The following is a 23,316-nucleotide window of genomic DNA, read 5'->3' as shown; positions in this document are numbered from 1 at the left end:
GGTCTATCCTTTGTCCCCGACCAGCCCTAGACGGTCCTGCTGCATCAAAAGCTTGTGGTTGTGTAGGTGGTGCATCTTCTCCCATCTCCACATCGTCAGCTCCTTCTTGTTGGTCCTCTCCTTCCTCATCGTCACAGTCATCAGAATCAACAACAACCAATTCAGATGGATGTACAACTTCCTTACCTGTGGTGACCATTTTAGCCGTGAAAGGATTGACTTTAGCTAGTCGTCCATCTGCAACAAGATTGTTTGGTACATTGGCTCGAAGGCACAGTAGGGTGACAAGAGATGGGTAATACAACCCGTAGCATTGAATTCTAACCCTCTGGAACATTTCTTTATGTATCAACAATGGCACATCAAACCATGCCCTATTCATGAAATACCATATTAAGCAAGCTCGAGGGATGTTTACTTCAGTCAAATTCTTGGAAGGCAAGAGACGGCTGTTGATGGAGTACAACCAACATTTGGCCTCGAACTTCAGGGGATTAGCGTGGAACTTGTTCCCATATTTATACCATTGGATATCTGCATCTGGGCGACAAATTATGTCGGTGAACGTGGTCCATGGTATTAGCTTGCTTTTATATGCCTGGAACATATCCATGTAATCTTCCTCCACTGGGGGTAGCCTGTACACATCCCAGATTGTTTCTATAGATGCATTGACTTGTCACTTTCGGATTGTAACATTGTAGTTATCATGTTCCGGAAGGTTGGCATAATATTCCCTCCCTAGCATTACATTCGCCGTGATTAGCTCCTCGAAGAATATATCAAGCCCACGCCTCCTCAACTCGTTTGCTATGTTTGGGCAATTAATAGCCAAAGCATTTGCATCCATTGCTTGTTCAAGCACTATTGTTTTCTCCTCCTTTTTGTTAAATTTGTCCTGTGCCTTGGCTGACACAAATTTTTGACTGTTGAATGGCCTAGTATCAACTGATTTTCTGGGCTGTCCATCAACATTTGCTGTAGCTGGGCGTTCGGATGAGGAACTTGATGCTGGGCGTTTACGAGGGGCCATGGTACCTGCAAGTAGTTTAGAGTTAGCCCTATTCAATTGGGTGACCAAACCGTGCTACTTAGACTTCACCACATAGTTGGTCACATCACTTCCTCCAAAGAGGAATTTTTTCAAACACATTGTGAGCATGTTGAGTTTCAAGCTTTTTCCAACCCTATGTCACAATGTATTCACCATCAACCAACCCAATTACTATTTTACACCACCATACTCCTAATTTTTCACTTCCTCAATCCAACCAAACATCAAACATATGTTTAAATCTTCTATAAATGCTACATTCTAATGTTAAATGAGAAAATAAATTTAAGAAACTATCATAAAAATATACAATCTTTACAACCACATAATAATGTTACATAATAAAACTAAACAAGGAAAAAAATGAAGACATTATACTAAATATATGCAAAGAAATTGAAAATTGAACAAAAAAAATAGAAAATTAAAACTATGTTCATCATAAAAACGAAATTAATCTGAAAAATAAAAAAAAAATTAACTAATAAGAAGAAGATGAAGAAGACATACCTTAGAGGAGATGGGGTATGGGGTGAATGAAGAGGTGGGGAGATTTGATGATGAAGAAGAAGAAAAAGATTAGGTTTTGTTGGGATAGTTGGTAAGAAGAAGAGTTGGGGAGATTGATTTAGTAGAATGGGGGTTTTTCGGTTGTGTGTGTGTATGTGGGGGATATTATTAAGTTAAAGAAGTAGATTTTTTTTTTAAAATGAAGTTACCTGTGACCAGCGCGGGTCGTGCGCTGGTTATGCGCTCCTGCGCTAGTCAGTTTTTTCCGAGACAGACGGAAACCCGATTAGCGCGGGCTATGCGCTAGTCATGCACTCCCGCGCTAATCATTGAAGGTCAGGCATACAAAAACCTGATTAGCGCGGGCTATGCGCTAGTCATGCGCTCCCACGCTAATCACTGAAGGTCAGGCAGACAGAAATCTGATTAGCGCGGGCTATGCGCTAGTCATGCGCTCCCGCGCTAATCACTGAACGTTTCTCTTGTTTTTTTTATAAAGCCTCTCAAGAAGGCCAAGTTACAAATTCTCATTTACACACTATATTTACAATACATTCGTGGGTTTCCTCTCACACATCGCTTGATTTAATGTCGCGGCACGACGCCATATTGCATTATACATCAATTAAATCTACTGAGGTTTTGTGACGTTGAATGTCACCACCCCAATAGTGTTTAATTTGTTGCCCATTTACCAAGAACGTGCCTGTTGAATTAATGTTTCGCAATTCAACTGTTCCATGAGGAGTTACACTTACTACAACAAAAGGGCTTGCCCAACGGGACTTAAGCTTTCCAGGAAAAAGCTTTAGCCTTGAGTTGAACAAGAGAACTTCTTGACCCAACTCAAACTCACGATGTTGGATGTGTTTGTCGTGCCACTTCTTGGTCTTTTCTTTATATAACTTGGCATTTTCATAAGCATGCAACCGAAACTCATCAAGTTCATTGAGTTGTAGCAGTCTTTTTTCTCCAGCTAAGTCCATATTCATATTTAGCTTTTTGATTGCCCAATAAGCTTTATGTTCTATCTCAACAGGCAAATGACATGCTTTTCCATAAACCAACCTGTATGGAGAAGTACCTATTGGAGTCTTGTATGCAGTTCGGTAAGCCCACAATGCATCTTCTAACTTACCGGACCAATCTTTCCTATTTGCGCTCACAGTTTTCTCCAAAATCTATTTTACCTCCCTGTTTGACACTTCAAATTGACCACTCGTTTGAGGGTGATATGCAGTAGCAACCTTGTGTCTTACACCATATTTTGCTAGAACATTTTTCAACAATTTGCTGCAAAAGTGTGTTCCTCCATCACTTATCAACACCCTTGGAGTTCCAAAGCGTGTGAAAATGTGCTTCTTCACAAAACTTACCACTACCTTCGCATCATTAGTAGGAAGAGCAATGGCCTCAACCCACTTAGACACATAATCCACTGCAACCAAAATATATTTGTGCCCATTAGAATACGGAAATGGTCCCATGAAATCTATTCCCCAGACATCAAAGAGTTCTACTGCCAAAATATTTTGTAAAGGCATCTCGTGCTTCTTCGTGATCGTTCCGGTTCTTTGGCACCTGTCACAATTTTTAACAAAAGCATGTGCATCTTTAAATAATTTTGGCCAGTAAAAACCTGATTGCAAAACCTTTTGTGCAGTTCTGTCTCCACCATGATGACCTCCATAAAGAGAAGAATGACAGTCATGCAATATTGCATTCATCTCCTCCTCAGGGACACACCTTCTTACCAATTGATCTGCGCATTGCTTGTATAGAAAAGGCTCGTCCCACATGTAGAATCTCACATCATGTAAGAACCTTCTTCTATGGTCAGCTGTGAATTTTGGTGGAGTCACCCCACTTGCAATGAAATTCACATAATCAGCATACCACGGGATTTCATCCGAAGTGATGGCTAGGAAATGTTCGTCAGGGAATGTTTCTTTGATTGATTCTCCTTCAGTGACATGGCCTCTATTTTCCAGCCTGGATAAATGATCTGCAACCTGATTCTCTGTTCCCTTTCGATCTCGAATCTCCAAATCAAATTCCTGCAAAAGAAGAACCCATCGAATTAACCTTGGCTTGGCATCTTTCTTTGCAAATAAATACCTTATAGCTGAGTGATCTGTGTAAACTATGACTTTTGTCCCCACTAGATAGGATCTAAACTTATCAAATGCCCATACTACTGCAAGCAACTCTTTTTCAGTAACAGTGTAATTTATTGAGATGGATTAAGAGTTCTACTCGCATAGTGAATGGAACAAAATATTTTCTCTTTCCGCTGCCCAAAAACAGCTCCAATGGCTATATCACTTGCATCACACATCAATTCAAATGGAAGTTTCCAATCTGGAGAAATGATAATCGGTGCAGTAACTAATCTTCGTTTCAGCTCATCAAATGCTTTCAGACAAGCATCATCAAACTTGAAAGATGTATCTTTCTCAAGAAGCCTGCACAAAGGAGATGAGATTTTTGAAAAATCCTTGATGAAACGACGGTAAAAACCCGCATGGCCTAAGAAACTGCGAATGCCTCTAACTGATGTTGGTGGAGGTAATTTTTCAATTACTTCCACAAATCTTTCAACCATATCAGTGAAAATAGCCATCATACACCTTTGAAAAGTCGCAGGTGCATTGCAAAGACCAAATGACATTCTTTTAAATGCATATGTCCCATAGGGACATGTAAATGTGGTCTTTTCTTGGTCTTCTGGGGCTATAACAATTTGATTATATCCTGAGTAGCCATCCATAAAACAATAGTATTCTTGCCCGGCTAATCTATCAAGCATTTGGTCAATAAAGGGAAGGCGAAAATGGTCTTTTCGGGTGGCATTATTCAATTTTCTATAATCTATACAAATCCTCCACCCAGTAATAGTTCTAATGGGAATCAAATCATTATTTTCATTTGTCACTACGGTCATTCCTCCTTTCTTTGGAACACATTAGACTGGACTTACTCATTTGCTATCAGATATTGGAAATACAATACCTGCAACAAGCCATTTAATCACTTCTTTTCTTACCACCTCTTTCATGTTCGGATTTAGGCGGCATTGTTGTTCTATGCTTGGCTTGTGCCCTTCCTCCATGAGAATTTTATGCATGCTAAAAGCTGGACTAATACCTCTTATGTCACATTGTCCACCCAATTGATCTTTTATGCTCACGTAGTACTCTTAACAATTTCTCCTCCTGTAATTCAGACAAGTCAGCAGAAATAATAACAGGTAACATTTCAGAACTACCCAAATAAGCATAATGAAGGTGAGAAGGTAAAGGCTTTAATTCCAATTTGGGAGCTTCTTCAACTGAGGGCTTCAGAGGAGGACCATCTGGCCTGTTCAAAGGTTCAAAGGGATTTAAACCTTTTATATATTCACATGTTGTATTCAAAGTATATTTCATCTCCTCAACCTCATCATTAATCTCCAAACTTTCAAACAACACAATTGCTTTTTTTATAGAATCCTGCAAATATACACTTGGGGTAATAAGTTTTTCATCAATCTCCATGATAGATATCATAGACAATTCTTCATACTGCCGAGGAAGTTGAATTGCTTTATATATATTAAAAACAGCTTCCTCGTTGTCAACTCTCATGATCATTTTTCCTTCTCTTACTTTAATTATAGCATAACCTGTATCCAAGAGAGGTCTTCCCAATATAATAGGAACTTTTTCATCGGCCTGAAAATCCAAGATAATGAAATCAGCCGGGAAAATAAATTTTCCAATTTTTAGTAGCACATCTTCTATCACCCCTTCCGGGTAAGCTATGGACCTGTCTGCTAGTTGCAACATTACAGTGGTGGGTTTTGGAGCTCCCAAACCCAATTGTTTGTACAAAGACAATGGCATCAAATTTATGCTTGCTCCCATATCACAAAGTGCACGGCCTACATCAACATTGCCTATTCTCACAGGGATAGTAAAGCTGCCAGGGTCCTTAAGCTTTTGAGGAAGCTTGTTTTGGACCCTTGAAGTGCACTCTTCAGTAAGTGCAACTGTTTCAAATTCAGTTAGTTTCCTCTTGTTAGCCACAATGTATTTTATGTATTTGGTATATTTTGGAATATCACGAATCGCATCTACCAACGGAATATTCAATTGAATCTGACTCAACATAGAGAGAAATTTGTTGAACATGCGATCGTCATTCGTTTTCTGCAGTCTTTGTGGGAAAGGTGGTGGTGGCCTTGGAACATTCACAAGTGCTGAAATTGTATCATCTTTCCTTACTTACTGTGTTGCTTTGGGAATCAATTCACCCTCAGGTACAGGCTTGTCTTTTCTATTCTTTGGAACTTCTTCTAATTCCCTTCCAGTTCTAAGTGTAATTGCACTAACTTGCGGATTTTTCTCTGTATCACTTGGAAGAGCACCTGCAGGCCTAGTATTTTGATTTGCAGCTAGTTGTCCCAATTGTCTTTCAAGATTTCTAAAATCAGTTCTGAGTTGTTGGTTGTCTTGCAATAATTTCTTCAACAAATCATTTGTATTTTCTTTTACCTGCTGAGGTGGCCTTTGTGGTTGATTAAAATTTCCTTGGGGTCTATATTTTTTCTGATTTGATTGATTTCCACCCCAAGGGAAATTAGGATGATTCCTCCAATTTGCATTGTAAGTGTTCCCATATTGTGCCTGTTGGTTCATCGGCCCTCTGCTTTGTTGCCCCACATAATAAATAGATTCAGGATTCGTTGGGCACATGTCACTTGTGTGATTATCGCTACACATTTCACAACAAATCGACATTTGTTGAACCTGCTACATTGGTTATGATGGTCCCATTGTCATTCTGGTCATTTGATTTGCCAATTTTGCTAAATCTGCTCTCATGGCGGAAATGTCATCCAGTTCAAGTAACCCTGCTTTCTGTTTTATTGCTCTCCTTGGTTCTCCTTCACCTTGCCAATTATGATCATTAGCAGTAAAGTTATTCAGCAGAAGTTGTATTTCACTGTATGATTTTGCCATGCAACTACCTCCACAAGCTGAATCAAGATTCATTTTGGAAGTTTCGTCTAATACATCAACAAAATTATGGCCCAATACTTCATCAGTTTGACAATGATGAGGACAATCCCGAAGTAGTTTCTTGTATCTTTCCCAAGCTTGGCGAAGAGTTTCACCATCCCGCTGTTGAAACCCAAGAATCTGACTCCGCAAAAACTTTGTCTTTTTGGCGGGGAAAAACTTGATTAGAAATTTCTTTGCTAAATCATCCCAATTGTGGATTGAATTAGCTGGCTCTTTTTGAAACCATTCTCTAGCATCCCTCAACAATGAAAAGGGAAATAAGGTCAGCCTGACATAATCCTTGGAAACATTTGGATAATTGTAAGTATCCGTTATTTCCAAAAAATTTTGAATGTGCCTTTGTGGGTCTTCATGAGATAGACCAACATATTGCCCAGTGGACTGTATCAGCTGCACCATGTACTGTTTAAGCTCAAAGTGACCGGTGATTTCAGGCTTCACAATTGCCTGAGTCATATTAGCAAGGTTTGGCCTTGCTGCTTCTATCACCGCACGTTCTTGATTACCTGCCATCACTGTTGGCTGTGGTTGAACTTGAATGTCCAACTCTCTTTCTGTTATGTTTCTAGCTTCCCACTCCTTCCTTGTTCTATGAATTGTTCGTTCAATTTCAGGATCAAAAGGGAAGAGGTTGTTTGTGCTTCTACTCCTCCGCATTCAAGAGAAGAGCCTGCGCAACACAAACAAAGTAGATGGAAAATTTAGGTTTTTATTAACAACTAATAAAATCTTAAAACAGTCAAGTAGCTAATTTAAATTCCCCGGCAATGACGCCAAAAACTTGTTGCGACCAAAACACTCACGCAAGTGTACGCGATCGACAAGTAATATAGTAGTAAGTAAAGTATTGTTCCCACGAGGAATTATGATCAACTTCTCGACTGATGTAGACTCAAACAATTATCAATTCAAGCTAAATTATCACAAAATATATAAAGAACTAATTTACAATTTACCTAGTAATTAAACAATAATTCAATACAAAATTACTACACCAATTACACAATATTTTGAAAACAATTTGGGTAAAGATATTCCAGGGTCATGGACTTGCTAGAGATCATGGCTACTATTTTAGCTTAAGATTGATTTATTGAATTATCCGGGTTATTGATTATAAGGTTAATAATATTCATAAGAATCTTTCGAGTTCTTATGCATCTATTCAAGTTAAACTAATACCTATATGTCTATGATATTAATATTAGCAAGAATGCATTTACAACTCCTAATTTTCAACCAAGCAAGGCAATTAAGTATAGTTCTATCTTAATTGCGAATCTTTCACCCGATGCCCAGGATTCGGATCTTGCTCTATTTGATTCTATATGCAATCAAGAATTTCCTTTGTCAAGTTTAATTCAAGATTCGTAAATAATATTTCACTGTTAGCTACGCAATAAAATAATTAGAAGCAGAATCAAATAAACAACCCATAACGATAAATTCAATATCTTCAATCTAAGCTTCAAACAACATAATTATCTAACATCCATGACCCAAGAATACTAGAGTTTTTAGCTACTCATAATCATACAAAAATCAACAATAAAAGTTTTAAACATAAAATTAACAAGCAAATAGAAGAAAGTTTAGAACAACTCTTTGAATCCTTGCTCCAAGATGTTGTTCTTCTTCTCCTTTCTTAGCTCCAAGATGAAGCTCCTCTTCACTTTCTCTCTCTAAAATTCTTTTCTTCCTCCCAAATCTGATCTTCCAATAATGGAGTCTTTGCTTTATGTAAATTGAGTGGGATTAAGAAGGAATTCCAATTTTACCCCCAAATAATTGATTTCCCGGACAGGACTAGCGTGGGAGCGCATGACCCGCGCTAGTGGGGTTTCTTTCTGTCCAAATCACTGAACTAGCGGGGGAGCGCATGACCAGCGCATGACCCACGCTAGTGGGGTTTTTCTCTTGTTAAGATGTTGCTGCTCAACTTTTCGTCATTTGACTCCATTTTTTACTTGATTACCATCATAAATCCTCATTTGTTTATTGAACTCTTGTGAGACATTAAAGTCATGATTAGAGCTAATTTTTGCATTATTTGAACATTTACAATAGTAAACCCTCCTTAAGTTGAGCAAAAACATAGGCTATGTTAAACAATTTAGCCTATTATCAACACCCCACAATTAGCTTATTGCTAGTCCTCGAGCAATCCACTATATTCTTTTTAGAGAATTCTTCACTCAACCATTTACCCTCACGCATTACATCTAGAACATTGTACATACTTAACACCTAGCCGTGAACAATCCTAGCCTTAAAGTTGTCTCTCAAGTGCTATGCAATATTCAAACTTCCTCAACTTACTCTTCACAGAAGTCAAGATTTGCTTTTCTGTCACAAGTCATATGCCCTCACCATCATGCCAACAAGAAATATTTGGTAATTACTCCGTGCATTCAAGTCATATACTTATAATAATCAATTAAAGCACTCACTCTCATAATAGAAGTCACATGCATGCAATGGGTACCATAAGCTTGCCGATAATATAAATCTCTACTAATTTAGGCTAGCTCGACTCAAAATCAATTAGGACTTTTTCATGGTTGTAATGTAGGCTAAGGGACGGGTAGGATGTATTTAGGAATAGTGACTCAACCCTTAAGCACTTTAACACATCACACGAGCAATTTTTCAGCATAAATTCTTCAACCCACTTCTCAATTATACACAATATCATCCCACAAATACGCCCTTCTTCTTTAAGCACTCTATTAATTCATCCCCACTAGCTAGAGCAAAACACAATGTAATTATCTCTTTTTTTTACGGGCTTGTCACTCAATTTCTGCTAGTGGTGTATTCGTTTACAACATAAGTGCACCTTTCATCCTTTTATTGGTTCCACTCAAAAGTCACCCCACACTTATTTCCTTCTCACTTCTTTTAGCGCTCTTCTCACAATTAAAGTGCTTTAAGAGGTAAAAGGATCAAAACACTGTCAATTAAGAACAAAAGGATATAGGCTTGTAATGCGGGTGCCAAACAAAAAGTTTGAAGGCTCAAAAGGGTTAACTAGGGACAAATTTTATTTTTAATAAGAAATTAAGCTCAAAAAGGTCAAAGAAAGCGTAACATCATTTTTCAAACCGAGCACCACCTCAAATTTCGCTTCAACTCACATACCGGACAAGTTCTAGACACAAGTACAATACATGGACTACACAAATACTCACCACACATGGCATATGACTCATTCCAGATCAGCTCATCAAGATACTCCATTACGAGCAGTCAATTCAATACAAACATACAAATTAAGGCACTTTCAGTAAGATTCAACAATTAGGACTAAGCGTTACACTCTAGGGTCTATTGTGTTCAGGTGTGTCAACGCTATGAGTTCACTTTTCTATAGCTTATAACTCCTTATTTTAGTCTACAAATAAAAAAATATAAAAACAGAAATTTAAAACTACATATGCCCGGTTCAAGATAAACCCTTGGAAAAGAACCGCGGCTTAAAGAAAAACCAAGGGGGAATTGTTATACTACCTAAAAATACAAAAAATAAAAACAAAAATCTTTTTGTTGTTTTCTATGGGCTCAGTCCCTCAAGAACTCCTATCCAAAAGAATCCGTCATCGGGCCGCGCCAATATAACTACTAAAAAAAATCTACTGAAAATGTTTAAGAACAGACAACAATTACTCCAACAATACTAAATCACCAAAACATTTAAAAACAAAAGTGAAATAGTCACACAATCCCTAAACATTATATATTGTACCACACTACCAAAACATTCCAACAATCCAAAACAATTGAAACAACCTAAAATCCATAATAATTACTACCATCCAAAACATTTAAGAACAGTTAAACATATGTTTAAAGGAATCCTCCACCCCACACTTAAAGCGAGACATGTCCCCATGTCTTTCATTATAAACAAGAGATGAAGCAAAGATACTTCCCTGAGGAGTCACTCCTAGTCGTAGACAGAACCTGAATCCACATTGCATGCCCGACCAATTGCACGAAGCCAACCCAAGAGCCGGTTTTTCGTTTTCTTCTGCTGATCTTGCATTTCATCAACACGTCTCCCCAGAACTGTCACTAATGTTTTAATTTCAGTGATTTCCTGCTCCATGCGGTCTATCCTTTGTCCCCGACCAGCCCTAGATAATCCTGCTGCATCAAAAGCTTGTGGTTGTGCAGGTGGTGCATCTTCTCCCATCTCCACATCGTCAGCTCCTTCTTGTTGGTCCTCTCCTTCCTCATCGTCACTGTCATCAGAATCAGCAGCAACCAATTCAGCTGGATGTACAACTTCCTTACCTGTGGTGACCATTTTAGCCGTGAAAGGATTGACTTTAGCTAGTCGTCCATCTGCAGCAAGAATGTTTGGTACATTGGCTCGAAGGCACAGTAGGGTGACAAGAGATGGGTAATACAACCCATAGCGTTGAATTCTACCCCTCTAGAACATTTCTTTATGTATCAACAATGGCACATCAAACCATGCCCTATTCATGAAACACCATATTAAGCAAGCTCGACAAATGTTTACTTCAGTCAAATTCTTGGAAGGCAAGAGACGGTTGTTGATGAAGTACAACCAACATTTGGCCTCGAACTTCAGGGCATTAGCGTGGAACTTGTTCCCATATTTATACCATTGGATATCTGCATCTGGGCGACAAATTATGTCGGTGAACGTGGTCCATGGTATTAGCTTGCTGTTATATGCCTGGAATATATCCATGTAATCTTCCTCCACTGAGGGTAGCCTGTACACATCCCGAATTGTTTCTATAGATGCATTGACTTGTCGCTTTCGGACTGTAACATTGTAGTTATCATGTTCCGGAAGGTTGGCATAATATTCCCTCACTAGCATTACATTCGCCGTGATTGGCTCCTCGAAGAATATGTCAAGCCCACGCCTCCTCAACTCGTTTGCTATGTTTGGACAATTAATAGCCAAAGCATTTTCATCCATTGCTTGTTCAGGCACTATTGTTTTCTCCTCCTTTTTGTTAAATCTGTCATGTGCCTTGGCTGACACAAACTTTTGACTGTTGAATGGCCTAGTATCAACTGATTTTTTGGGCCGTCTACCAACATTTGCTGTAGCTGGGCGTTCGGATGAGGAACTTGATGTTGGGCGTTTACGAGGGGCCATGGTACCTGCAAGTAGTTTAGAGTTAGCCCTATTCAATTGGGTGACCAAACCGGGCAACTTAGACTTCACCACATAGTTGGTCACATCACTTCCTCCAAAGAGGCATTTTTTCAAACACATTGTGAGCATGTTAAGTTTCAAGCTTTTTCCAACCTTATGTCACAATGTATTTCACCATCAACCAACCCAATTACTACTTTACACCACCATACTCCTAATTTTTCACTTCCTCAATCCAACCAAACATCAAACATATGTTTAAATCTTCTATAAATGCTACATTCTAATGTTAAATGAGAAAATAAATTTAAGAAACTATCCTAAAAATATACAATCTTTACAACCACATAATAATGTTACATAATAAAACTAAACAAGGAAAAAAAATGAAGACATTATACTAAATATATGCAAAGAAATTGAAAATCGAACAAAAAAAAAATAGAAAATTAAAACTATGTTCATCATAAAAACGAAATTAATCTAAAAAATATAAAAAAAATTAACTAATAAGAAGAAGATGAAGAAGACATACCTTAGAGGAGATGGGGTATGGGGTGAATGAAGAGTTGGGGAGATTTGATGATGAAGAAGAAGAAAACGATTAGGTTTTGTTGGGATAATTGGGAAGAAGAAGAGTTGGGGAGATTGATTTAGTAGAATGGGGGTTTTTAGGATGGGGGGGGGGGTATTATTAAGTTAAAGAAGTAGAAAAATTTTTTTAAAATGAAGTTACTTGTGACTAGCGCGGGTCGTGCGCTGGTTATGCGCTCCCGCGCTAGTCAGTTTTTTCCGAGGCAGACGGAAACCCGATTAGCGGGCTATGCGCTAGTCATGCTCTCCCGCGCTAATTACTGAAGGTCAGACAGACGGAAACCTGATTAGCGCAGGCTATGCGCTAGTCATGCGCTCCCGCGCTAATCACTGAACATTTCTCTTGGTTTTTTTTATATAGCCTCTCAAGAAGGCCAAGTTACAAATTCTCATTTACACACTATATTTACAACACATTTGTGGGTTGCCTCCCACGCAATGCCTGATTTAATATCGCGGCACGACGCCATATTGCATTATACATCAATTAAATCTACTGAGGTTTTGTGACGTTGAATGTCACCATCCCAATAGTGTTTAATTCGTTGCCCATTTACCAAGAACGTGCCTGTTGAATTAATGTTTCGCAATTCAACTGTTCCATGAGGAGTTACACTTACTACAACAAAAGGGCCTGCCCAACGGGACTTAAGCTTTCCAGGAAAAAGCTTTAGCCTTGAGTTGAACAAGAGAACTTCTTGACCCGGCTCAAACTCACGATGTTGGATGTGTTTGTCGTGCCACTTCTTGGTCTTTTCTTTATATAACTTGGCATTTTCATAAGCATGCAACCGAAACTCATCAAGTTCATTGAGTTGTAGCTGTCTTTTTTCTCCAGCTAAGTCCATATTCATATTTAGCTTTTTGATTGCCCAATAAGCTTTATGTTCTATCTCAACAGGAAAATGACATGCTTTTCCATAAACCAACCTGTATGGAGAAGTACCTATTGGAGTCTTGTATGCAGTTCGGTAAGCCCACAATGCATCTTCTAACTTACCGGACCAATCTTTCCTATTTGCGCTCACAGTTTTCTCCAAAATCTGTTTTACCTCCCTGTTTGACACTTCAACTTGACCACTCGTTTGAGGGTGATATGCAGTAGCAACCTTGTGTCTTACACCATATTTTGCTAGAACATTTTTTAACAATTTGCTGCAAAAGTGTGTTCCTCCATCACTTATCAACACCCTTGGAGTTCCAAAGCGTGTGAAAATGTGCTTCTTCACAAAACTTACCACTACCTTCGCATCATTAGTAGGAAGAGCAATGGCCTCAACCCACTTAGACACATAATCCACTGCAACCAAAATATATTTGTGCCCATTAGAATACGGAAATGGTCCCATGAAATCTATTCCCCAGACATCAAAGAGCTCTACTGCCAAAATATTTTTTAAAGGCATCTCGTGCTTCTTCGTGATCGTTCCGGTTCTTTTGCACCTGTCACAATTTTTAACAAAAGCATGTGCATCTTTAAATAATTTTGGCCAGTAAAAACCTGATTGCAAAACTTTTTGTGCAGTTCTGTCTCCACCATGATGACCTCCATAAAGAGAAGAATGACAGTCATGCAATATTGCATTCATCTCCTCCTCAGGGACACACCTTCTTACCAATTGATCTGCACATTGCTTGTATAGAAAAGGCTTGTCCAACATGTAGAATATCACATCATGTAAGAACCTTCTTCTATGGTCAGCTGTGAATTCTGGTGGAGTCACCCCACTTGCAACGAAATTCACATAATCAGCATACCACAGGGTTTCATCCGAAGTGATGGCTAGCAAATGTTTGTCAGGGAATGTTTCTTTGATTGATTCTCCTTCAGTGACATGGCCTCTATTTTTCAGCCTGGAAAAATGATCTGCAACCTGATTCTCTATTCCCTTTCGATCTCGAATCTCCAAATCAAATTCCTGCAAAAGAAGAACCCATCGAATTAACCTTGGCTTGGCATCTTTCTTTGCAAATAAATACCTTATAGCTGAGTGATCTGTGTAAACTATGACTTTTGTCCCCACTAGATAGGATCTAAACTTATCAAATGCCCATACTACTGCAAGCAACTCTTTTTCAGTAACAGTGTAATTCATTTGAGATGGATTAAGAGTTCTACTCGCATAGTGAATGGAACATAATATTTTCTCTTTCCGCTGCCCCAAAACAGCTCCAGTGGCTATATCATTTGCATCACACATCAATTCAAATGGAAGTTTCCAATCTGGAGAAATGATAATCGGTGCAGTAACTAATCTTCGTTTTAGCTCATCAAATGCTTTCAGACAAGCATCATCAAACTTGAAAGATGTATCTTTCTCAAGAAGCCTGCACAAAGGAGATGAGATTTTTGAAAAATCCTCGATGAAACGACGGTAAAAACCCGCATGGCCTATGAAACTGCGAATGCCTCTAACTGATGTTGGTGGAGGTAATTTTTCAATTGCTTCCATCTTTGCTTTATCCACCTGCAATCCATTCTTGGGCACTTTATGCCCTAAGACTATGCCTTCTCGTACCATGAAATGACATTTTTCCCAATTTAGTATCAAATTTTTTTCTTCACACCTAGCAAGGACCTTATCAAGATTCATTAAACATTCATCAAAAGAACATCCAAATACAAAAAAATCATCCATAAATGCTTTCACAAATCTTTCAACCATATCAGTGAAAATAGCCATCATACACCTTTGAAAAGTCGCAGGTGCATTGCAAAGACCAAATGGCATTCTTTTAAATGCATATGTCCCATAGGGACATATAAATGTGGTCTTTTCTTGGTCTTCTGGGGCTATAACAATTTGATTATATCCTGAGTAGCCATCCAGAAAACAATAGTATTCTTGCCCGGCTAATCTATCAAGCATTTAGTCAATAAAGGGAAGGCGAAAATGGTCTTTTCGGGTGGCATTATTCAATTTTCTATAATCTATGCAAATCCTCCACCCAGTAATAGCTCTAATGGGAATCAAATCATTATTTTCATTTGTCACTACGGTCATTCCTCCTTTCTTTGGAACACATTTTACTGGACTTACTCATTTGCTATCAGATATTGGAAATACAATACCTGCAACAAGCCATTTAATCACTTCTTTTCTTACCATCTCTTTCATGTTCGGATTTAGGCGACATTGTTGTTCTATGCTTGGCTTGTGCCCTTCCTCCATGAGAATTTTATGCATGCTAAAAGCTGGACTAATACCTCTTATGTCAGACATTGTCCACCCAATTGCTCTTTTATGCTCACGTAGTACTCTTAACAATTTCTCCTCCTGCAATTCAGACAAGTCAGCAGAAATAATAACAGGTAACGTTTCAGAACTACCCAAATAAGCATAATGAAGGTGAGAAGGTAAAGGCTTTAATTCCAATTTGGGAGCTTCTTCAACTGAGGGCTTCAGAGGAGGACCATCTGGCCTGTTCAAAGGTTCAAAGGGATTTAAACCTTTTATATATTCACATGTTGCATTCAAAGTATGTTTCATCTCCTCAACCTCATCATTAATCTCCAAACTTTCAAACAACACAATTGTTTTTTCTAAAGAATCCTGCAAATATACACTTGGGGTAATAAGTTGTTCATCAATCTCCATGATAGATATCATAGACAATTCTTCATACTGCCGAGGAAGTTGAATTGCTTTATATACATTAAAAACAGCTTCCTCGTTGTCAACTCTCATGATAATTTTTCCTTCTCTTACTTTAATTATAGCATCACCTGTAGCCAAGAGAGGTATTCCCAATATAATAGGAACCTTTTCATCGGCCTGAAAATCCAAGATAATGAAATCAGCCGGGAAAATAAATTTTCCAATTTTCAGTAGCACATCTTCTATCACCCCTTCCGGGTAAGCTATGGACCTGTCTGCTAGTTGCAACATCACAGTGGTGGGTTTTGGAGCTCCCAAACCCAATTGTTTGTACAAAGACAATGACATCAAATTTATGCTTGCTCCCAAATCACAAAGTGCATGGCCTACATCAACATTGCCTATTCTCACAGGGATAGTAAAGCTGCCAAGGTCCTTAAGCTTTCGAGGAAGCTTGTTTTGGACCTTTGAAGTGCACTCTTCAGTAAGTGCAACTGTTTCAAATTCAGTTAGTCTCCTCTTGTTAGCCACAATGTCTTTTATGTATTTGGCATATTTTGGAATATCACGAATCACATCTACCAACGGAATATTCAATTGAATCTGACTCAACATAGAGAGAAATTTGTTGAACATGCGATCGTCATTTTTTTACTGCAGTCTTTGTGGGAAAGGTGGTGGTGGCCTTGGAACATTCATAGGTGCTGAAATTGTATCATCTTTCCTTACTTCCTGTGTTGCTTTGGGAATCAATTCACCCTCTGGTACATGCTTGTCTTTTCTCTTCTTTGGAACTTCTTCTAATTCTCTTCCAGTTCTAAGTATAATTGCACTAACTTGCGGATTTTTCTCTGTATCACTTGGAAGAGCACCTGCATGCCTAGTATTTTGATTTGCAGCTAGTTGTCCCAATTGTCTTTCAAGATTTCTAAATTAGTTCTGAGTTGTTGGTTGTCTTGTAACAATTTCTTCAATAAATCATTTGTATTTTCTTCTACCTGCTGAGGTGGCCTTTGTGGTTGATTAAAATTTCCTTGGGGTCTATATTGATTCTGATTTGATTGATTTCCACCCCAAGAGAAATTAGGATGATTCCTCCAATTTGCATTGTAAGTGTTCCCATATTGTGCCTGTTGGTTCATCGGCCCTCTGCTTTGTTGCCTCACATAATAAATAGATTCAGGATTCGTTGGGCACATGTCACTTGTGTGATTATCGCCACACATTTCACAACAAATCGACATTTGTTGAACCTGCTGCATTGGTTGTGATGGTCCCATTGTCATTCTGGTCATTTGATTTGCCAATTTTGCTAAATCTGCTTTCATGGCGGAAATGTCATCCAGTTCAAGTAACCTTGCTTTCTGTTTCATTGCTCTCCTTGGTTCTCCTTCACCTTGCCAATTATGATCATTAGAAGTAAAGTTATTCAACAGAAGTTGTATTTCACTGTATGATTTTGCCATGCAACTACCTCCACAAGCTGAATCAAGATTCATTTTGGAAGTTTCGTCTTATCCATCAACAAAATTATTGCCCTATACTTCATCAGTTTGACAATGATGAGGGCAATCCCGAAGTAGTTTCTTGTATCTTTCCCAAGCTTGGCGAAGAGTTTCACCATCCCGTTGTTGAAACCCAAGAATCTGACTCCGTAAAAACTTTGTCTTTTTGGTGGGGAAAAACTTGATTAGGAATTTCTTTGCTAAATCATCCCAATTATAGATTGAATTAGCTGGCTCTTTTTGCAACCATTCTCTAGCATCCCCCAATAATGAAAAGGGAAATAAGGTCAGCCTGACATAATCCTTGGAAACATTTGAATAATTGTAAGTATCCGTTATTTCCAAAAAAAAATTGAATGTGCCTTTGTGGGTCTTCATGAGATAGACCAACATATTGCCTAGTGGACTGTATCAGCTGCACCATGTACTTTTTAAGCTCAAAGTGACCGGTGATTTCATGCTTCACAATGGCCTGAGTCATATTAGCAAGCTTTGGCCTTGCTGCTTCTATCACCGCACGTTCTTGATTACCTGCCATCACTGTTGGCTGTGGTTGAACTTGAATGTCCAACTCTCTTTCTGTTCTGTTTCTAGCTTCCCACTCCTTCCTTGTTCTATGAATTGTTCGTTCAATTTCAGGATCAAAAGAGAAGATGTTGTTTGTGCTTCTACTCCTCCGCATTAAAGAGAAGAGCCTGCGCAACACAAACAAAGTAGATGGATAATTTAGGTTTTTATTAACAGCTAATAAAATCTTAAAACAGTAAAGTAGCTAATTTCAATTCCCCGACAACGGCGCCAAAAACTTGTTGCGACCAAAACACTCACGCAAGTGTACACGATCGACAAGTAATATAGTAGTAAGTAAAGTATCGTTCCCATGAGGAATTGTGATCAACTTCTCGACTGATGTAGACTCAAATAATTATCAATTCAAGATAAATTATCACAAAATATATAAAGAACCAATTTACAATTTACCTAGTAATTAAACAATAATTCAATACAAAATTACTACACCAATTACACAATATTTTGTAAACAATTTGGGTAAAGATATTCCAGGGTCATGGACTTGCTAGAGATCATGCTACTATTTTAGCTTAAGATTGATTTATTAAATTATTCGGGTTATTGATTATAAGGTTAATAATATTCATAAGAATCTTTCGAGTTCTTATGCATCTATTCAAGTTAAACTAATACCTATATGTCTATGGTATTAATATTATCAAGAATGCATTTACAACTCCTATTTTTCAACCAAGCAAGGCAATTAAGTATAGTTCTATCTTAATTTCAAATCTTTCACCCGATGCCCAGGATCCGGATCTTGCTCTATTTGATTCTATATGCAATCAAGAATTTCCTTTGTCAAGTTTAATTCAAGATTCATAAATAATATTTCACTGTTAGCTACGCAGTAAAATAATTAGAAGCAGAATCAAATAAACAACCCATAACGATAAATTCAATATCTTCAATCTAAGCTTCAAACAACATAATTACCTAACATACATGACCCAAGAATACTAGAGTTTTTAGCTACTCATAATCATACAAAAATCAACAATAAAAGTTTTAAAAATAATATTAACAAGCAAATAGAAGAAAGTTTAGAAGAACTCTTTGAATCCTTGCTCCAAGATGTTGTTCTTCTTCTCCTTTCTTAGCTCCAAGATGAATCTCCTCTTCACTTTCTTTCTCTAAAATTCTTTTCTTCCTCCCAAATCTGATCTTCCAATAATGGAGTCTTTGCTTTATGTAAATTGAGTGGGATTAAGAAGGAATTCCAATTTTACCCCCAAATAATTGATTTTCCGGACAGGACTAGCGCGGGAGTGCATGACCCGCGCTAGTGGGGTTTCTTTCTGTCCAAATCACTGAACTAGCGCGGGAGCGCATGACCAGCGCATGACCCGCGCTAGTGGGGTTTTCTCTTGTTAAGATGTTGCTGCTCAACTTTTCGTCATTTGACTCCATTTTTCACTTGATTACCATCATAAATCCTCATTTGTTTATTGAACTCCTGTGAGACATTAAAGTCATGATTAGAGCCAATTTTTGCATTATTTGAACATTTACAATAGTAAATCATCCTTAAGTTGAGCTAAAACATAGGCTATATTAAACAATTTAGCCTATTATCAACACCCCACACTTAGCTTGTTGCTAGTCCTCGAGCAATCAACTATATTCTCTAGAGAATCCTTCGCTTAACCATTTCCCTTAACGCATTACACCTTGTGAGCACGTGATTTTTGCTTTAATGAAAACTACTCCAAAATAAATCAAAAAATAAAATAAATTTTTTTTACTGTGTAATTTTTTGAATTTGCGTGATGCTAAATACTTGTGTTATATCCGTAAGTATTTACTTTGTCATAATAAATGAAAAAATAAAATAAAATACATGTTGCATGCATATATGATTTAATTATGCATTTAAAAGATAATTTAAATAAAATCACAAAAAATATGCAATAGTTCTATTTTAAATATTCCACTGTGTGATTGATGTCTTGTCTATGTGTTAAATAATTGTTATAGAGTAATTAATATATTTTGTGAAGTTAAAATTGTTTTATAATTAAAATTGGAAATTTAAATAATGAATTAGTTGAAAAAGAAATAAAAAATAATAATAATCGGACCTGGATTTAAATCCAGGCCCAAACCAAATTACCCCCTTTAGCCCAGGTCCGGTCCAGTCCGAAAAGAGTCAAAACAACAGCGTTTAGTCGTGGTTCATCATGGACCGTTCGATCAAATCCAATCAACGGACGAGATCTCCTACCCTTACCCGTAACCTGTAACCCGACCCTTTGACCCAATACAGGCCGACCCTGAACTTAGACCAAACGACAACGTTTGGTTAAGTGGATTGATCTCAACCCTTCATTCTATCTAATCCAACGGATAATATCAATACACCCCACCCCTATATAAGTCTCAGGCCCCTACCCCGGCCCCAAACTAAACACCCCCCTCCTACACTGTTCATCATCGTCCCCAAACCCCCACTCCTAACCCTAGCCGCCCTAGGATCCCACCGCCTGAAACCCGGCGGCATCAACGCCGCCGGTCACCAAAATAACACCCTAGAACCCCCTGAACCTCCTCTATCCAAATATGTTAGCCGTTTGGCTCGAATCTTCCTGAAGGTTCTCGAATCTTCATTTGAAGATTCGAGCTGAGTTTAGATCTAAACTTAACAGTCCCAAATTGACACCATAGCTTCCCCTAGCCACCCTGAGTATGGATCTATTGTTTGTTTGGCTCGAATCAGTTCCGAGGTTCTCGAATCTTCTTTTTGAAGATTCGGACCAAACAAGAACAAACTCAGATTTGTTTTAAGCTGACACCAAATGACCCCTAGGCTACTCTCACCCTTGTATCATGTTTGGTTCTCCTCGAATCTGACCAGAAATGGTTAAATCCCAAATCAAACGTTCAAGAACCCTAAAATACCAAACTTTTGGATTCTGTTCATATTGAATAAAGATTGAGGTTTAATCGACCTTAGTCGAAGTATTTTCAGTGGAAAATACTTCAACTAAGGTCTGTTTGATTTCAAACATAGTCCAAATCCAAGTCGAGTTGAGTTCAGTTGAATTTAAAGGTTCAGAGGTAATTTCTGTTTCTTATGAGCATTCTATGAGTATTCTATATTTGTTTTCATTAGTCTGTTTAATTTTTCATATTTTTTTAGTCAATTCTGTTATACTGTCTCATACTCGTCTATTGGACCAGAATCATACTATTGTTTCTGTTATTTACGAGTGGTCATAATATGTGTAATCGACTCGATTAAGTTCGTCGATTAGTTGTTTTGTAAATTCTTATTGCCATTAATGCTGTTTGTAATACCCTGTTTATCCGTTTGGAATTGTTTATTGTCATTGAACTCAGTCAATTAGTTCTTCCCAATTAATTGATTCTCTTTTAATAATTCAGAAAGTTTGTCAATGGTATGTATATATTGTTTTCTGAACAGGGCATTGTCAGTATATTGACAATGCTCCTGTATTTGTTTGCTTTTAGTTCAGTTTTGAATTTCAGTTGAAATAATCCTGCATGTTCTGTGTAATGTTAAGGGTGTTTTATTCAGTGTTCAGTTGAGAATCCCCTGTTTAAATTCAGTTCTTGTCAATCAGTTATTAGAAATGTGATATACTGTCTCAAAATCATAGGATTGGTTATAGCTGTAAATCAGAAGGATAATTAAGTTTATACAGATTATAGAATCTGTTTTACAGTGGGTTCTGATTTTTCAGTAATAACAGTAGGTTTTCAGGGGTACTACTGGTAATGAAACAGTGAGGTAATATGATATAATAGAGGGCTGAAAGTGGTATGTTAATGGCTATTAGTTAATGATACTAATGGGGAACAAGGGATAATGGGCTGCTAGAAATCAGGAAAAAGTTAACTTGATGGGATTTAAAGTAGTAAAGGCAGATTTTAATGGAATTTTTTCTGTTTTTAAAAGATAAAAGGGGGTCCAGGCAGCACTTAAAAAGGGGGGACAGACCTGTATAAGATAGAGGGAATGGGGACTGATTTAGGGGAGTTTTTTTAGAAAGCTTGAAGAGAGTTTAAGAGTTTTTTTTTGAGAGATTTCAGAACAGAATTTAGACAGACTTTAAGAGTTTTCAGAGAGAGAGAGAGAAATCAGTTTTCAGACAGAAATTTTAAAGTTCAGTTTTCAGAGAGATTAGAACAAGGAAAATTGAGATCCTGGGCAGATTTTAGGAGATTGAAAGAGGAAAATCAAGCAGAAACAGAAATCTGAAAAGGAAGATAGAAAAAAAAAGGAAAACAGAAACATTAAAACAGAATTCTACATCGGAAGTTAGTATTGAAGTTGATTCTGTGTTTAAAAATTGAAATTTTTTTTAGTCTGTTTCGTTCCAAGTCTCAGAATAAGAAATATCATTCTCTTCATTAAATCTGTCCGGATTTGTTCAAAATCGTTGTTCAGTTAAAAATCTGAAACTTCCTAAAAGTACTGTCACTGTGCATCTGGGTTCTTCGGGTCTTATTATTGCTCAAACCTGTGGAAAGACTGCTATTCCATTGATTTTGTTACTGCTGCTACTGCTGAAATTTACTCCTTCTACCTTCATTTTCAGGTACATGTCTTTTAAATTTTAAGTTGGAAAGAGATTCAACATGACTCATCAATGAAGCTTGAATTGAAATTCTGTTTTTCCATTTGTCCAAGTTCATCAGTTTAAATTTCATTTTTCGTTTCATGTTAGTTAATTAGTAGTGAATTCAATTTGATAGCTATGAGCTAATTGTCTTACTTCGAAAGTTCGTATAAAGCTTTGTAATAATGTTAGTCCTTCATCTTATTAGTTTAATCATATTTGAACTGTCAAGGCAAGAAACATAACATAAAGATTGGCTATTTACTAGGCCTTATGGCGTTGTTAGAATGGAGTGAAAATATCAAAACTATATTGCTAGTTTATTCTTATACTTGATTTAGTTATGGATGGAATGATATAAGTTGTATGTTCTTATGTGGTATGATAACAGGTATTTATAGAACCATTAGTGGATAGTGAGTTGAGTTGTTATGGCTCATTATGATGTTAAAGTGCTACGAATGTTTCAAGACATACAAATAGGTGGCATGTAAAGCAATGTTGTTAATTAATTTGTACAATAATTCCCTTTATTATCAATTTGATGCCTATTTACCATCCTAAATAAATAATTAGGCCTATTAGATTAAAAGCAAGTATATGAGAATAAGATGAGATATACAAATTGCAACACTTTTTATCAACGACAATTAGAAATAGGACTTGCACTAAATAGAAATAATAAAAGT

At 37.5% G+C, this 23,316-nt stretch overlaps 1 protein-coding gene across 1 annotated transcript; it reads right to left on the bottom strand.

Annotated features, from left to right (window-relative positions):
• Positions 1-679: 679 nt before the first annotated feature.
• LOC138874706 (uncharacterized) lies at positions 680-5,469 on the bottom strand. Its single transcript, XM_070153484.1, has 2 exons — positions 4,968-5,469; positions 680-1,038 (listed from the first exon to the last, which is right to left on the bottom strand). Exons 1-2 carry the CDS (start codon positions 5,467-5,469, stop codon positions 680-682), a joined length of 861 nt encoding a protein of 286 aa, XP_070009585.1.
• Between the last annotated feature and the right edge of the window lie 17,847 nt (positions 5,470-23,316).

Source organism: Nicotiana sylvestris, chromosome 8 (genome assembly GCF_000393655.2).
Source record: "Nicotiana sylvestris chromosome 8, ASM39365v2, whole genome shotgun sequence".
Taxonomy (NCBI): domain Eukaryota; kingdom Viridiplantae; phylum Streptophyta; class Magnoliopsida; order Solanales; family Solanaceae; genus Nicotiana; species Nicotiana sylvestris.
Note: the sequence above shows the minus strand (reverse complement) of the source record. Positions and strands in the feature narration are given on the sequence as shown.